Source organism: Dendrobium catenatum, unplaced genomic scaffold (assembly GCF_001605985.2).
Source record: "Dendrobium catenatum unplaced genomic scaffold, ASM160598v2 fragScaff_scaffold_1148, whole genome shotgun sequence".
Taxonomy (NCBI): Eukaryota; Viridiplantae; Streptophyta; class Magnoliopsida; order Asparagales; family Orchidaceae; genus Dendrobium; species Dendrobium catenatum.
Window position 1 is genome coordinate 585,781 of NW_021319610.1, and position 18,746 is coordinate 604,526.

General features: G+C 37.6%; 1 protein-coding gene across 1 annotated transcript; it reads right to left on the reverse strand.

Moving 5' to 3' along the window:
• Positions 1-8,644: 8,644 nt before the first annotated feature.
• LOC110097119 (F-box/FBD/LRR-repeat protein At1g78750) lies at positions 8,645-10,613 on the reverse strand. Its single transcript, XM_020823361.2, has 3 exons — positions 9,527-10,613; positions 9,274-9,438; positions 8,645-9,185 (listed from the first exon to the last, which is right to left on the reverse strand). The coding sequence occupies exons 1-3, from the start codon at positions 10,520-10,522 to the stop codon at positions 8,832-8,834; spliced, it is 1,515 nt and encodes a 504-aa protein (XP_020679020.1). The 5' UTR covers positions 10,523-10,613; the 3' UTR covers positions 8,645-8,831.
• Positions 10,614-18,746: the final 8,133 nt, after the last annotated feature.

Here is an 18,746-nt window from a genome sequence, read left to right on the forward strand (position 1 = left end):
AATCCCACACACAGCCTGTTAGTTAAAAGCTTATGCTTCCAATTAAGAGGTTTTGGGTTCGAGTCTTTGTGTATACGTTGTGTGTATGAATTTACCTTAAATAGTCTAAATGTCCCAAAAAAAAAAAAGTAAATCCCTCTATTTTTTATCTACTTTATTGCATCACTATCATTTTTAAATAATTTAATTATATATTGAGTAATTATCTTATTGACAATATAGTAAAACCCTTTTAATTGAGAAATTATTCTTTAATGATACTAGACCAAACTTTTTTACTGTTCTTTTGCTGCATTTTTGTAAAGAGACAGTAAATATTGTGCAAAAGCGCAACAAATATTCAATAATTTAGTAAATATTAAATATTTGTTGTACTTTTATTGTCCTTTTGCAAAATGGCAACAAAAGGACAATAAAAGCGTTGCATTTCTGGACGCTTCTCTCTATATGTTGTCCGCACAGAATAAGTAGTCGTTTTAATTAGACTTCATTTTGAGTTAGTCATGCTCTTTGGAGTAAGTTTCTTCCGTATATATTTTATATTCTACTGAAAAAGTTATCTTTCATCCTAGTCAATACTTTTTTACTTTGTTTTCTCTTGATTTTGTAATGCTCTTTGGGCCATGTCTTTCTTTGATGTGATCACGCTCTTTTTGGTTACACTACTCTGGATATAGTCATGCACTTGTTTATAATTTTTTTAACTTGAATTAATCTTGTTCATTGCCTAGGTTTTCCTCTAGTTTGGTTATGCATTTTTGGTTAGGCACATCCCTGACTTAGCCAAACTCTTTCAGCTATGTCTCCTCTTCTACTTTGGTTATGCCTTTTTGGCTATTCTTTTTAGCATAATTATACCCTTTTAATTGAGTCTTGCCTCAACTTAGCCAGCCAGACGCTTATAACCAAGCTATTTTGTTTGGGCATACCCTTTTGTTTGTACACGGTTGCATGATTACACTCTTCTAACCAAATTACTCATTGCTATATTAATAGAATGCCTCTTCTTAAGCATGCTTACCATTACACAATTCATACTTGGAGTTCCTTCTAAATGCCTAGAATACTTAGTCTTTTGAATACTTGAGCCCTGTATAAATACATTAATCATTTCAAGTTTGTGGTTTATGATCTTAAATATCTCCTCATATTAATGCATTTGAATATGCATATGGGTTTGAGTCAGTACTTGTTTAGCTAGTAGGAAGTTTGGGGACGAGCCTTTGGCTATGATATGTTAACTACAACTGTTAACGAACAATTCACTTGATAATGAGAATCATCATATCATAATCAGATCTCATTTGATTATTCATGGATATTAATAACCTAAGAGCTTCTCCAGTCGAACTGCAGTCGCGTGTATGGAGTGGCTTTTTGCTCCAATGGATCACCAAAAAATACACCAATGGCATGCGGATGAACAGTCCGACGCCAATATGTTCACCTACACCAAAAAAATCACTCTATTTTTTCGCTTCGCGGGAAAGGCGGGAAACAAGAGAGTGCGGGAAAGAAGAGAAATGGAGTTCCATTGGAGATGAATTGCGGCATTTTGAAGTTTTCCGCCATTACAGAGTGAAAAATGGAGTTTTCGGTTGGAGATGCCCTAAGCCATGTTAAACAATTTCAAAATTGAATTCTTTACTTTAGGTCATAAGTAAAGCTTATTAATGTAAATACTTACAAGTTATATTCAGATCAACAAATCCTCAGTACCGCAATGCTCCATGCAGCTTTCTTATATATATATAAACAAACTCCTTTAGTGCATAATTTTAGTTGTGTTAATTATTGGCATGCATTAATGTAGCTATTTTAATGTAATAAGATAGCAATATTTTTCTTACGAGTGCCTTACGTGCGATCATATGCGCCTTTATTTTATAGATGTCATGTATTAAAATTTTAAATGCTAAAATGAATGGCACAGTTGCTATTTGATACAATTAACAGTCATGCTTATTTATTTTTTTATATTATAAACGGGTTAATTTGGTCATAGGAAATTAGTATGTAGTAGCTTATGACATACATACCTTTCTGTTTTAGCATATACTTAACTTTAAATAAAAATTATTTCTATTGTAATAAGAAACAAGCAAAGATTTTTTACACTAATACATATTCCAAATATATGAGTATATTTAGGCCCAAATAGCAGTGGCGAAGCCAAAAAATTTTAAAGGGGGGACAACTTTAACATTTCTTCGGTTGATTTTTATATTTAAATTCAATTAATTATTTTATTATTTATATGTATTATGAAAATAAATATATTCTATGATTGCAATTTCCATTCGTTTTTTTTTTTTGCAATTTCCATTCTTTTTTTTTTTTTTTTGGAAATTGCTCATAGGAAGCGTCAACACAATCATTTTTAAATTTTGGAGGGGGGCACGTACCCCCCTAGGCCTCGAAGGTGAGGTTGATCGTGAGGATCATACGGTTGCTCCGAGCTAGCTACACCCTTGCTCCTCCTGTGACCTTGGTGAGTTCTTGAAGGCTCTCTTGTTAGAGAGACTTCTAATTCAAGTCCTCAAGATACTCTAACTTTTCCTAGAGGGAGAAAAAGGATTTGAGCTTACTTGCATGTGAAAGGAATCTGGTTCTCTGCCATCTTCATTAAGCACTTTACTTTTCACACTTAATTTTTGTGATAATTACATTGTGAAAATCTAATATTAATGTTTTATTATGTTAATTAGAATTTCATCATTATAATTTTAATTGTTGTTAAATTGTTAGCTTCCACATTGGGTCATCAAACTATTTATTTCAAGGTTTTGAAAATTAAAAAAAAAAAGAATAGAATTCATGCTTTTTTAAATTACAAATTCAACTCCCCCTCTGTCTTGGTGAGCCTCGGGCTAGTTCTATGAAGTTTAACAACCTCCTCGAACTTTGACTTTAGTTGCAGCTCAATATAGTTTATGCTACAATACAGTGCAATGACATGTCATGTAGAGCTGAGCTTCAATATTGTCACTTTATATTGTAGTTTCTTTAATTGCTTCACATTGGATTTATGATCTTTTCTCCTCTTAGGGACCTTTTGATTGGTTAAAAGATGAATGCAGGATAAAATAGAATATAGAGTAAGAGGAATGATGGTTGGCTAAAGTATTAGAATTTTCTGTTAGAACTCAAGGAGGAAGATATTGAGAGATCTTCTTGCAAGATCTCTAGAGAGGGAGAGAGGAGGAGGGAGAGGGGAGAAGGAGAGAACCGTGAGCCAAAATGCTTCAAAATCTTTATTCCCTTGGCTGCCTATTACAAGCCTAAATACCTCCTATATATAGGCACAAAAGCCATACAAAGAGCAACACTATTGGCCATACATGCCAAACAAGACACCTAACAAAAGCAAACCTAAATCTAGGAACAAATATCTAACATGCTCGTCACCAGTGCCCCGCGCTCCTATGCGGCCTCCTCGTGCACCGCACGACCTCGCACCTCCAAGCGCCCCGCACTTTCAACCCTGCTCTCCAAAAACAGCCGACGCTACCTCAGTGTCTCCCGGACTCCACCTGAAGTCCAAAACTCCACCACCAAAGAAGATATGATCTCTTCTTTAAAGATCTGAACTGATCTTTAATCAAAGAACAAAGAAAATATGCTTCCAACCTGTTCAAGAACGACACCCGAAAGCCTCTGTGCTCTGCCCGATTGGAGCAGCCTCCGATCTTCTCCAATTTCTTATGCACGGACCAGCCATCTGCTGATCCCGAGATCCAGAAAGTCTCTGCTTCGGACGTCGCGCCCAGCCTTCAGCTCCTTGCGGAACTTCCTGCTGAAGTCGCATCTCGTTCTTCTAGGATCACACGAGCTAGTCCTCTTCCCATCCGGCTTCAAGATCCGTTTATGACTCAAGAAGCCGCACTATACGCTCCTGACCTCCCAGCCGGTCTCCTGTGCCGAGTCTGGCTTCACCGCCTGTCGCGCGTGTTCACGAGCGCCAGGCACCTTCGGCCTCTCGGACTGCACGGACCCAGCTCCGATTCCGACGAGACAGCCCTCTTTCGCCTCGACCACCTTCGTCAGTCACTCCCTTCACCGAGCCGAAGTCGCCTCCGACGCGGCACCGGCAGCCACCACCTCCTCTCTCTGACGGAACACCTTCCTCCTTCCTTGATCGCCACCATGGCTCTGATACCAAATGTTAGAACTCAAGGAGGAAGATCTTAAGAGATCTTCTTGCAAGATCTCTAGAGAGGGAGAGAGAAGGGAGAGGGGAGAAGAAGAGAAGCGTGAGCCAAAATGCTTCAAAATCTTTATTCCCTTGGCTGCCTATTACAAGCCTAAATACCATCTATATATAGGCACAAAAGCCATACAAAGAGCAACACTATTGGCCATACATGCCAAACAAGACACCTACACAAAAGCAAACCTAAATCTAGGAACAAATATCTAACATTTTCTTTATAGAAGTAGGCCACCTGAAAAAGTTCTTTTACTATATGATCATTGAGATTGAGCCTCAATGAGCTATTCATAGGAGACAGGTTACAATGACGAAGTATGGTGAAATAGCAAACTCATGGTGTTCATGATCATCAAGGTGATTTATTCAAAATTGGATCCATGTTCGATGTGATTCGATCAGCCATCATGAGGGTCAAATCGAGCCCCTTCCTCTCCTAGCATTTCTAGACGGAGGTGGAAAAGAAAGGAAAAGGAAGAGCTAGAACTTCCTCCAAATCGTTAGACTTCAGTGTTTTTTCAGTAAGTTGGTTATATAAGTACTTGAATAAAGACCAAAACGAGAGTTAGCATGGCAACTAAGTTTTTGGAGTTGTTGGCCTGGCGTATTGCCTGAGTGAACCTCGCAATGCATTCCCTGAGGAGATAACTCTCTTTCTGCCTAATGTTCAGAATGGCGCATAAGATCTTTAGTTGCCTCTACAGGTCGGAAAACAAGACAATTTTGGTAGTTCAACTCATTATCATTTATCAGAGTGGTCTGCCACCATCGCATCGAGTCCTTCAAGGTTATCATAAATATTTGACACTTAACAACATCAATGATATTACAAGTGTCATGGCATCATCAAAGCCAGTCAAATGCTCAATAGGGTCAATCATCCCCATATAGCTATCCGGATCGGGAAGCTTGAACATTGGAGGTATTGAATCCTTACGGATCTCAAGAAAAGCAAAGGAGAATATGAAAAGTTGAGAAACGGAAGAAATAGGTAGTCAACTGAGATGTCCCCCTAATAAAACTACTTAAAACAGTCTATAAGGCATGTTGACAGGGTTGAAAACATATAAATGGGCTCAAACAAAGTAGTAGGAGGGACCAAAGTGGCACGAGCACTAGCTTAGACTTTGTTTGAGATGACTTTCTTTCTGTTTTTTAATACAACTTTTTAGTAAAAAATTAAAAATTTTATACTATGAAACTACTTTAAGAAGCAATAAGAAAGCAGTCCCAAATGAATCCTAACTAAGTAATTAAGCTTCTTGGAAAGTTAAAGGAACTGCACTTGAGTGAAGAGCACAATTTCTGAAGAAGTGAAAAATTCACTGACATAATAGATCGACTCATCTATGTTGTCTGAAGGAAGGGTACTCACGCTTCAATCTTCCATGAATGTTTTCTTTAAGTTCGACTATCTCTAAACGAGCACTAAAAAGAAGTGAATGCAAGATTTGTATGACATTCAAAGTTGAACATGTTATGAGGAATGCTCAAAGTTCAAATGCAAGAGTTGCTGAGCTAAGTTATTTCCGGGTATTAAGTGTGATACATCATCAAAAATTTATCTTGATCAGGCACGAATCATGAAGCAAAATCAAGTTGGAAGCTTCAAGAATTAAAATTTAGACCATCCGAACTTTGATTTTTGCAAACTTACAGTCGAACTGAGCATCTCGGAAACACGAACCCAACGACACCAAAATCGACCAAATCTGAGCCCAAACGAGTCCAAATCAAAAGACTCGAAGCACTTTTGTAAGGATCAAACTACAATTTGGGTTACCAAACGGTCTCCAATCATGACATGTTTATAGTCGAATCGAGCGGCTCGACGAGACGAATCCAACGAGCTCAAGATCATCAAATTCTAATATCATTAAGATAGTCAATAGTCCATTGAACGGTGCATGATCGCAGGAATCAAGATCGACCGTTCATCTGAACCACTCCCAATTTACCCTTAATTTTTCACTTATTTACAAGACATGCCACTCAAGAATTCTATAAATAAAACCCCATTTCCCCTTGAAATGGGCAAAAGAGCCAAGAGAGAAGAAAGAAGAGAAGAAAGAAAGCTCCAGCCGCCTAGCTCCTCCTCGACCACCATCAGAGTTCTGCCGCACCACCACTGGGTTCTGCCACACCACCGCAAGACCACCAAGGGACGCCGGAGTTCTACCGCACCAACGCAGGACCACCAAGGGACGCCGGAGTTCTACCGCACCAACGCCGGACCACCAAGGGGCACCAGAGTTCTGTAGAATCACCACCAGACCATCAAAGGACGTCGAAGTGCCACCTGAAGCCCAAGGAAAAAGGAGAGAGATCGGAGATCGCTCTTTCTTCCTTGCCTCCTCAACCACCACTCGGACTTCCTGGACCACCACCTAAGGCCCAAACTTCTGCCCGACCACCACCTGAGGCCCGAACTTCTGCATGACCGCCACCTGAGGCCCGAACTTCTGTCGGATCACCACCTGACGCCCGAACTTCTGTCGGATCACCACCTGACGCCCGAACTTCTGTCGGACCACCACCTGACACCCGAAGTTCTACTAGAGCACCGCCTTACTACTACGGTCTTTTTGACCCCAGTCTCTTGCCGACTACAATCTTTCAAACCTCCGTAGCATACTACGGTCCTTCCGACCTCCGTAGCCTACCACGGTACTTCTGATCTCCATCGACAGGCAATAGTCTTTTTGACCCCTATCTCCTGCCCAGTACGGTCCTTCCGACCTCCGTCGCCGACTACGGTCCTTCCGACCTCCATCGCCAGACAACATTCTTTCTGACCCCGATTTCCTGCCGACTACGATCCTTCCGACCTCCATCGCTAGAAAATAGTCTTTCTGATCCCGATCTTCTATTGACTACAATTCTTCCGACCTCTCTCACCAGGCAACAGTCTTTCTGACCCCTGTCTCCTGTCGACTACGGTCCTTCCGACCTCCGTCGCCTACTACGGTCTTTCCGACTCTATCCTATCGACTATGGTCCTGTCGACCAAACAAATATGTCTTTGTTGATTATTGTAACTCCCACCATGTAATGCGCTCTATATGATGTACATTTGTGACATCAAGCCAAGGCCTTCTCCTAAGGAAGGGCCTCATTTGTAATCGACTGCAAATACTAGTGGATTCATTCAAACTGAGTAAGACCCCGTGGTTTTTCCCCCCTTTTCAGGGGGTTCCACGTAAAAACTTTAGTCTCTTATAAACGCTACGCTATCTCTTTCATCTGCTTGTATGCTGGATCTTCGTACAATGCTAAGACGTTAAACTATATATTTCTCTATCACCACGAATATGCCAGGACGCAACAAAGTGTTTTGGTCAAAATCCACCATAAGATGGGGGTGGGGGAATTGCCACTAATCAATAAAAGGACAATGCTTTTACACTGTGACTCTGTGAGCCTCCAATGTTACTAGGATTTAATAAAAATTCAGAGGAGAGAAAGAGAGAACGCAAGCTGCTTATGAATTCCTGGTTTCCAGAAGATTCAAAAATGCTTGAAGATACTGACTTTCACAAAAATCTGGTAATTGTAGTCGTCATGTAACAGGATAGGTGTCCAAAGATGACTAAAAGAGCAATGGTGGCCGTGAGTTGCCAAGTGGCGTGCTTTCTAGGAACAAGCAACACATGATGAACAAAATAAGATTAAAGTGTCGTGTGGCAATTGGCACAATGAGGTTGCATTAGATAACCACCAGGTAGGTTGCATTAGAGGCTGTCAGGCGACTGCAGTGGATGTCAAAGGAAACTCGGTAGGGCTCTAGATTATCCCGATGCAGTTCTAAGGCTTCGTTTGGGACAGTTTTTTTGTTGCTTCTTAAAGCAGCTTTTTAATAAAAAATTAAAATTTTTATACTAGAATTCTGTTTTAAGAAGCAACAAAAAAGACATCCCAAACGAAACCTTAAGATTCCACGCAAATGGTCCCAAACTCAGCTGGAAAGAGTTGGATCCGATCAGCAATTATCAACCAAGGCTAGATGGGCAACTAAGGTTCGACAGGGACTCCAAGGAGGTGACATGAATAGTAAGGACAAGAACAGGAAAGGAATCGTTATAGAATTGAGGTGGTATAAGATGCAAACACATTATTCCAGCAAATTATAGCACGGCCGGAAACTTATCGTAATTAGTTGCAAAACATGGCACAAGTTGAGTTAGAAGAGTTCGGAAATAACTACAAGTAACAGAGGATGAATAGGTTACAAGCACCGTCAAAGTTTTACAGAATTCTTATGAACCACTTCATCCCCAAAGAGGTCTGTAGGGAAAAAATTGAAGAGTTATTTCATACATAAAACATCACAGAGAATCAAAATTTGTCAAATATTTAAAGAAAACTTGCAAAAAATATCATCTCCAGCAAGGTCTGTAGCTGGGAAAAAAATAAAGGTATTTCACATATGTAACATCAAAATCAAAAGAATCAAATTTTCATTAATATCCTAGACGAGAAAACACCAGCTGTATAAACTGTATGAACTAAACTGTTTCCAATACAGGATATCAAAATATCTTTTCCGAGTAAAAGAACCATTTTCTGGTTGGACCTCTACTTACACATTGGCAGGAGATAGCAAAGCAAATAAAACCATATTTCAGACTTCAGAATGGACCGGTAGAAACTTGGAATTATCATTTTCTGTCAAAATTATGGAAGCTTTTGCTGATGCCTTTGGTAATAAAGACAATTGTGTAGAAAGACATTGCATCATATTTCCTGAACTACTCTCAGATTTCTCTCCACTATTACCCCAAGGAGCAACCACAGAAAAATGCTCGAGGTTACCTGACTTCATTAACAAAACACCTGCCAGCTCCATCTCATTCAAATGCCCTTTAAATCCATTCATCTTCACAAGCTTCAGATTGCTAAAACCACCTTTGGGTGGCTCCTCCCTGGGCACTTGCAAGTACATCGCTACACTGGGATCACATGCGCTCATGGGAAGCTACAAATATTCATTCTTGCAAGGTTAGAAACTCATTAATAATTCATAATCATTAGAACCAAATGAGCAATGGAAGCAATTAACCAACCTCTACAAAAAGCTTCTCCAATCTCGGGCATGGGCAGTACTTGAAAAAGCCATATATGTCAGAAAGATTACTATCTGCCATCATTGCCATCAGCAGCTGCAATTCTACCAAATTCGGAAACAACCGGAATCCAACCTCTGCGCGAGCACCCAAAGCAGCAATGCACTGTAAAGTGAGCAAAGATGTGACTTTCAATTAAAATCATCAAATTCGTATCAAGGTTCAACATAATCAAGCTAACAAGACCAACTACCTCAAGCGTGATGCTGCAGACACTGAGAACCTTCAAACTGGCCAACTCACCCAACGGTTTCACCCAATCTCCCAGCGACACCGCCGGCACGGCCATGCCGCTGCTAATGAACACATCCTCCAACATGGCGGCGCTTTGGATATGGTAAGTCTTGAGAAGTGCCCCGCTAAAGCGGAACGATCGAAGCCCCAGTGCTGAAACAGATATCTCGCTTACTTTCTTGCAGTCGACGACGGTAAGGCGAGTAAGCCTAAGCGCTGCGACCGGAACAACGACCTTTTTCAAATCGTGGCAGCGGCGGATAGAGAGCGAGCGTAGGACCGGGCAAGTAACGAGAATTCGACGGAGGGAAGCGGAACTGAGGTAAATTTCCCAAAGGTTCAAGATTTCAAGGGAATAAGAGAACATCCTAAAGGAAGGATGCGAAGAAGCCAGGTGGAATCCTCGGAGGGTAAGGCGAGAAAGGGAAGGACTCCTGAAATTGAAGTTGAGGATGTGAGCTGCAGCTGCTGCGGCGGCTCGGGAGCCGCGACGGCGGCTGGTATTTGTAGAAGAAGGCGTCAGAGTTAGGTCTAAATAGAAATCGGAGACGGAGCAGGAGGCCGCGTAGTTGAGCCAGCGCTTGATGTCAGGGATTTGGAGAGTAGAGGGGGAGTAAGTAATATGCAAACAGTCAATACGTGCGCATCCGCGGCGGCCGAAAAAATCGTCGACAAGGGAGACCAATTCGGAGTGAAGAAGAGAAGGAACGGGGGAGATATTGATAATGGACGGCTGGGGCCAGCGATACATCCATAAGCGGCGCCATTCAGATGAAAGTGTACCGGTTCGAATGGCGAATTTGAGCGGAAGAAGAGACAGTATGTAAAGGCGGAGGACATCCGGCAGCTGAGTAAGCCGGTCTACGTCGCCGGCGGAGGAGGATGAGAGGGAGAGGGACGGGTCTAGGGTAGAGGAAGAGGCGTGGGACTCCTTACGCCTCCTTTTACTCTCCATCGCTAACGGAAGAAGAAACGCCTATGCTTCAAGAAGCATGTGAAAGGCAGAACAAAGAGAACGTGCGAGGGTTTGTGTGGTGGTGGGATTTGGGTGAAGGTTAATGATAAACATGAATACTATATTTAATGCATATGGTAAATAAAAGCATGAATTTTTTTAAGGCCATTGTCAAAAGATGGCTTTAAGGTGTTATAAAGGACCCTCCTAAATAAGAATTTATTACCTAATGTTTATGGGAATTAATATGTCAAATCTTTAAGCTTTTGTTGTTTTTTTTTTTTTTTTTTTGTTGTGTCCTTGAATATTTGTGGCGACAGAGAAATATAAATTTTAGTGTTCTAGCATTATACGAGGACCTAGAATACAAACAAATAAATGAATATGGGCGTAGCATTCATAAAAGACACCAAAGCTTTAATGTAGAAAACCCAATTTGAATGAATATACTAGTGTTTGCAATTGATTATAAATGAGGCACTTTCTTGGGGGAAAGGTCTTGGTTCGATGTAGCAAACATACACTTTATATAACATAATACATAGTCAAAGAATGTCATAACAATTGCTCTTAAGAGCATGTCGATATGTTCATTTGAATAATAAGATCGTAGTGGGGGAGCGAAGGTGGTGGAAAGACCGTTGTCGACTAGCGATGGTGGTCCGAAGGACCAAAGACAACAGACGACGATGGTTGAAAGGATAGTAGTTGATGTGTGATAGTGGTCAGAAGGATCGTAATCGGCGGGCGACGGTGATCGGAGGAAGTCTCGTTAGTGGAATCCATATGGAGGTTCGACAGCAGCAGCATTGTGGTGCAGATTCGTCAGCAGTGGTGCTAAGGTGGAGCTTTAACCTCGGAGCTCTTCTCTTCTCCCTTTTCCCCTTTTTTTTCTCAAGTGAGAGTGGCATGGCTAGAAAATATGGAGAATATCAATGGCATGTTGGAAGAGTTCCATCGGATGGCTCATAGTGATCCCCTTGATTATGAATCATTTATCAAGCAGTTAGATGCCCTAGAGATGTCAGAATTAAGTGATATCGGGCTCGTTGGATTTTGTCTCATCAAGAAGCTCGATTCGACTATAAGCATGCCATATTCGAATATCATTTGGTATTCCAATTAATGTTTTGATGCTTCTAAATAGATTTTAGACCTTTGATTTGGGCTCGAATTGGATCAAATTTGATGTTGTTGGGTTCATCTCCTTGGAATGTTCAATTTGACTATAAGCTTGTTATGGGTTCCAAAAATTCGTCATCCTATAATCTCTCTGGGTCATCCCTTTTCTCTTATTGTGACGGTGGAGAGTTTTAACGAGCTTAAGTTCCAGGTGAATTTTTAAAAGGACTATTAGGTTTTAGATAAGACATTACCCACCAATTTCGCCCCATTTTGTAAGGACTTTATGTTCTGAGTTCTTGTTTCCTATAGGCGCAAGCCCCTATAGTTAATTACCCCTTCTGATAATAAGAGAGAACTTTTGATTAAGGCTAGTTGTTAAAGAGATCTGGTAGGTAATAAATCTTTTTTATAGGTCATAAATCCAGTGTATAATATCAATAATATTAGGATTTAAATTTGGAATATGAATTGTGGAGTTTGAGACTTAAAGTTTTTCACCATAAACTTTAAACTGTAGATGAAGAGAATGAACATGAGCTTGATCAAGATCCCATGGTTCCATCACCTGGTCCCTGATCTACTTAGTTATAAGAGGTAGTTGACCCAATCTAATATAAAGTACCTTATCGACAATCATAGGTTGCTTCGTCCAAGAATATCTTATAGACCTATGTCTAGAACACAAACATGTAAATGAGTATGGGAGTAACATTCATAAAAGACACCATATTTTTTACGTAAAAATTCTTTAAAAGGGGAAAAATATGGGGCATTTCCCAGTTTGAATGAATTCACTAGTGTTTGTAATTGATTACAAATGAGGCCCTTCCCTGTGGGGGAAGGCCATAGCTTGATATATCAAACATAAATTATATATAACACAATACATAGTCGAATAATGGCATGATAGTTGCTCTTAAGAGAGTATATGTATGTTCATTTGATTATTAGGATTATAGTCAACGAACGACGGTGGTCGGAAGGACCGTTATCGCCCGGCGACGATGGTGCGAGGAACTGTAGTCGATGGTGGTTGGAAGGACCATAGTAGACGAGCGACAATGGTCAGAAGGGCCATAATTAGTGTGCGACATTGGTCAGACGAAGGCTCATTAGTGGCATCTATATGGAGGTTCGACAGCGACATCGTCGTGGAGCAGATTTTTCGATAATGGTGTTGGGGTGGAGCTTCAACCTTATAGCGTTTCTCATCTTCCTTTACCTTTTTTTTTTCTTCTTATGTGAAGAATTTGTGTCGGGGGGCGGGAGGGTATTTTTAGTTTTTTAGGAGTGACACGACTAATAAATATGAAGAAGATCAAGGGCATAATGGGAGTGTTCCATATGATGACTCGTGAAGCATTTAGATGCCCTAGAGATATTAGAATTATGTGATCAAGGGCTCGTTGGATTTGTATTATCAAACTGGTCAATTTGACTATAAGCATGCCATATTCATATATCATTTGATAGTCCAATTAATATTTAAAAGATTCTAAATAGGCTTTAGACTTTTGATTTAGGCTCGAATTGGATCAAATTAAATGTCATTGGATTCATCTCCTTGAGATGTTCAATTTGACTATAAGCATGCTAAATTGGAGATAAGGTATTCCTGATTTTAATTTTTGAAGCTTCAATCTTATATTTGCATCGAGATTTTTACCTGGTCAAGACGAATTTTTGGTGACATATTAAGTATAAAATATATAACAATCAATTAAATCTTTAAATCACATTCATCATAATATAAATCCAATAATTTGAGATCCATTCTTACTAGTGGCTATGTAGTTGTATGTATTTAAAATTTCAATGAATTCTAAATATAGTGCAAAATAAATTCAGTGCATTTGAAATACTTTAAAATATTTTGTTGGTTATAGAATAAAAACCTTTATTTGTTCAATTTTAGTGTATTGAGGGAAATTAGTGATGGAGCGTGTGGCAAATAGCTGACTTTTATGTCGGTGATCGTTGACTATGGCATGGCTATTGACAATGGATGGGAGGCCAACAATCGACTAGTAATGTTTGGTTGTAACCAGTCAAAGCATTTGTGGAAATTGCCAAAAAATAAACTAAAAGATGAATTTTAAATTCAAAAATGAAATACTTTGCATTTGGTTGTCTTCCAATTAAACAATCAATTATTTAATTCCTATGTTAAGTTTATTTTACCCTCCCCAACCAACAAATCAACCATATTACATCTCTTGAAATGCTTTTTTATAGTTTTGTTTAGTTGGGAAGTAAGATGCTACAATATTCGTATAAAATAAATTCATTACAATAAAAAAAGATATTGATGATATGGTTGACTTCAAATGTGAAATATTACGATTATTGTGGAAGTAAAAGATGCCTAAGGCGTTACCATCAAGTGATTGTTACTAGTTTGCTCTATTTTTCTCCATATAAATGAGGGGTGCTAGCAACCAAAAAGGTGGGAGTCAACCTTAGGAGAACTAGTAAGACACTGACTTATTAGTGAAGATTAGCATCAACTTTGGTGGTGATGATGGGCACCAACGTTACTATCATTAACGAATGTCTATTTTCTTAGCTATTGTAATAACCTAAATTTCATTTTTTCTAAATTCTAAAAAAAATGTTTGAGGGAGCACTACGATGCTGAGCTTATTGGCGTTGTTGCATGAAGATCTCATATTTTTCGTAAGTTATGGGAATTGCGGCAATATTTAAAGTTTTTGTAATAAAAATACCTAAAACCATTACTTAAAACCCTCACCACCACTTCTTCCTCCCTCATTCCTTCCTTAGTAGGGTAAGAGAATAGAGAGAAAGCAAGTTTGGTTGGAATTTTTCATCACTCTAATTGTGAAAATTATTCTAATCATAGTACGTAACCTTAACCTTATCTCTATTTTCAATTTTTTTGTGTTTTACCTATTTTCTCCCTCCTAAAATTTATAAAAATTCAATATCTCTCATTTTTGTGATTTACCACTATGTAAATTTTGATATGTACTAGAAATCTTCACCCTGAACATTTTGATATATTTATATTGAAATTTCACCAATTGCTTTTACATATATGTCATTTTATTTGAAATGAGTAATATAATACAAATGATTAGGAGTTAGTATATTACTTTTGGACATGAAACACATGATATGCATACATTCATTATTCATTTAGTCAAAAATATATCTTTGGCAAACTATAGACGTAATGATGAGTATAATGATAGTTGCATTGGGTGTATATGATATTTGTTATTATGCTTTATATGATATAAAATGTTTGTAAAAGCAAAAAATGCTTGTTAAAAATAATTCACTAATTCAGATTGCTTGGAGAAATGTTGCCCTGTACATAGGGTAGACTGATGGGCTTTCTTTTTAATTAGGTTTGTGATATAATTCTAAATGATAATATATGATACACTAATGAAAAAAAAGAGATGGCTTCTTACATGAAATCCATCTGACTTGTGATATATGACATGAGACTGTTTCCTAAAAAAATATGATTAATATGATTGAGTTTGATTCATGTAGGAGTGGTCTATAGGTCTAGATATAGGAAAAACATCAGAGGTAGCTATAAGTCATATCTTACTTACATGTGTATATGACATGAGCATATATAAAAATTCATATAAATGATAAGATATATTGTGATATACTCATGATATAGGATATGACTGATACAATAATATGATATGAATGATCAAATTGATATAAGGACATATGATACACATGAAATATATGATATACAAGTTACATTATATATAATAGAAATGCATTAATAGTTGATATTTTATAACATGCATATAATATATATTTGATAAGTGTAAATTACATATTATTTTATATTTTTTAAGTAAAAATATTTTATTTAGTTATTTTTGTGAAAAAAAAACTCAAAATTAGCAGAAATTCTAATGAGTCTATAGCGCCACGGCATCCAACAACACAATGAAGCAGCGCTACCTTTAATATTGTCTAGGCGCACCAATTCTGGTATTGCAACACTGAGTTTTTTGTTTGCAAGTACTACGGTGGAAACACAGATAGTGTCACAACATTATCATCATCGTGGTGTCATAAAGTTTGCTTAGCAGCACTGAAATCTTTATTTTCAAATGTCGCGGTGCCACAACATCTCACTCCTTGGCACAATTTTGACACTTGGACATCGCAACACTCAAATTCCCATAGCACCATGGTGTTGCAGTTGTAACTTCCAAGGGTCATATTCTATCAGTGAAGAGGCGCAATTGTTCGCCAAATAATTGATCTACATCAGCAAGCACCGTGATGATGAAAAAGCTTCAACGCCGAGGTGCTAGTTCACTTCAAGGGTGTCGTGGCGCCATTATTTCAACCACTGCAGCGCCATATGCCTTTTTATATTTTCCAATAAATAGTTGTGATGTTATGTTTGTAAGGGAGTTCAGTCACTTGTATAAAATTCAGTACTTTCTAAAGTACTTCTCTAGTTACCTCCTAGAGTAAAATCTAAGGAGGCTAGGGAAGTACAAGATATAATTATTTGGAGTGTTTATCTTGTGTTTCTTAAAACAACTTTATAATTTAAGGGGGGAGTGTAGAGGAGATAATATGATCCTTCCTAGTGATATCATTCTCTTTTATTTTTTATTCTTTCATGAGTTTAATAAAAATGAATTTCTTGTTATTCATTTTATATCTGCCCAAATATCTTATTTTGGATTGATGAAGTAAAACATATATTGAGTACTAATGAAGGCTCTTATTTTATAACTATTAAAAGATATTTTCAATATTATCCGGCTCTTTATTTAACATATATAGTAGTCATCTGTGTAGTTAAAATTTAATATGATGTATATGCTCGATAGAGGAATGTAAGAACAACCATGAGTATTAAGATAGGGTGTTTGAATGCCTAGATATATGATGTAAAATATTCTTGATAGTGATTGATCTCTTAGTTATTATAAATTTAATTTTGATGAATGAATATATAAATATTTGTTGTATATGATTTGAAGTTATTTGTATTGAACTTGTTTATATTAGTAAATTATTAGAAGCACTTGTAATTAATTAAGAAATGAAATTGGCAATTATTTCAAATTTGAGTCATGGCGTGACAGCTTTGGTGGGTGTCTACGTGTGATGATGTTTGGTACCTTTGTTACTAGCTATGGGAGCGTCAGCATAGATGTCGATTGTAACAGCTTAAACTCTTAATTATTGAGATATTTTTCGCATTGGCCTAAGGGCCCACAGTTTTGTCAGGTTGGTGTAACTTCCTAAGAGGTCACCCATCCTAGGATTTCTTCGGGATGAGCATTGAGCACATTTGACTGTGGAGTTTCTTAATAAAATTTCAACCATTATACTAAAAGACACCTTGATGTTTAAGATTTTAGCTTTTTAACTTAACGGGTTTCACAAGCTCTCCTAGTTAAGTAACGAATGTCCTTGTCAATATCAATATCCCAGAATCATTCATCAAGCATATATGATTCTAGAGGTGGCCCTTACAAGTTCAAGTGGTAACTCCCGCCACATATCATTTTGTCTCGTACAGTATTTAAGAGGTGGATCCCATGGCATATCACTTTATCTTGTAGGCACTTAGTTCACATCTTCTGGCCGGTGTATTGCTCTAATACCATTAACGAGTTTCACATCGATGGTGAGTATTAACCTTATTGGTGATGATGGACATTAACATTTGTGGAGACATATGACTTATTAGCTTTGGTGGGCATCAATTTTTGTGGGGATGGTGAACTACAATGTTGATTCTAGTTTGTTAGCAATGGTGGACATCAATGTAAGTCAAAGTAAAATGTGAAATGGGTTTAAAGAGTGGGTTAATCTAAGATTCATAAAGGTATAAACTAATACAATATCCACTAAATAGCCTCTTTCAACCAAAACTTTAATAAAACTTATTAATAATGTCTCAATTCTAGCTGAAATTATGAGAGAATCTTAATGTAGATAATATCTCCCTTCAAGTTAAGAGTTATAATAAGCAATTTGACAATTCAAAAATATGATTTCTTGAGCATAGGGATAAATATGTTGTGGTAGCATTTAATAAAACTAATGGTTTTGACTAGTTCCTTAATTTGAAGTTTATGATCATCATTATTGTGCGACTAGCATTTTGAATGATCTCATTTTCAGATTGCTCTATCTTGAAAATATGGTCCTCTAAGGATGTGACTTAGGACATTTGTTAGCTTGATTATGCCTAATATGGAATAAAAGGCAACTATCCAACATTGTTGATTGAATGATTGATTCTCAGACTGATAAGCATTGGAGCAAAAGAACCAATACCATGGCCATTTTATAAGTTAGACATTTGACAAATGTTTCTAGAACCCTTAATTATGGGATTGTTTCTAACATACGATATCAAACTATTGTGTGCTAGAACATTTGTGGTGAAGATGATGAGTTTTTATTTTAGTACTGCAAAAAGTTTTGCACACATATAAATAAAAGAGTTACAAAAGTTTTAATTATTGAGTTTCTATGTACGCTTATAGGCTAGGCGATTCTTAAAATGTATTATGAATTTCAATGATGCACTATTTTAAGTTTTAAAATTAAGGCCCTTTGTTAAATTCCTATAAATGTGTTAGTTAAGCTCCCATTTGAGTTAGAAAATATATGTTAAAAATGATAAATAAATTGAATTTGATGTGTCATAAAAAATTCATGTTATCAAGCACAAATCTCAAGGCAATATTCAGATTAAAAAAATTAAATTACATTTAGGAATAACAGAACTTAAATTTTAGCAAACTTATTGATACGTCATCAAAAAATTATCTTGATCGGGCATGAATCTCAATGCAAAATCAAGTTGGAAACTTCCAAAATTATAATTGGGACCATCCGAACTCCGATTTCAGTAAACATTCATTCAAAATGAACGTCTCGGAAATATGAACCCAACGACACCAAATTTGACTCAATCCGAGCCCAAATGAGTCCAAATCAAGGATCCGAAATACTGTTGGAAAGTTCGAACCACAATTTGGGTTACCAAACGGTTTCCAAATATGATGTGCTTAAATTCAAATCAAGTGGCTCGATAAAAACGAATCCAACGAGCCCA

Coding starts and splice junctions, on each gene's coding strand:
- LOC110097119 (XM_020823361.2), bottom strand. CDS start 10,522: ATGGAGAGTAAAAGGAGGCGTAAGGAGTCCCACGCCTCTTCCTCTACC. Junction 9,439..9,526: donor TCTGCAGCATCACGCTTGAG/GTAGTTGGTCTT, acceptor CTCACTTTACAG/TGCATTGCTGCTTTGGGTGC. Junction 9,186..9,273: donor TGGAGAAGCTTTTTGTAGAG/GTTGGTTAATTG, acceptor GAATATTTGTAG/CTTCCCATGAGCGCATGTGA.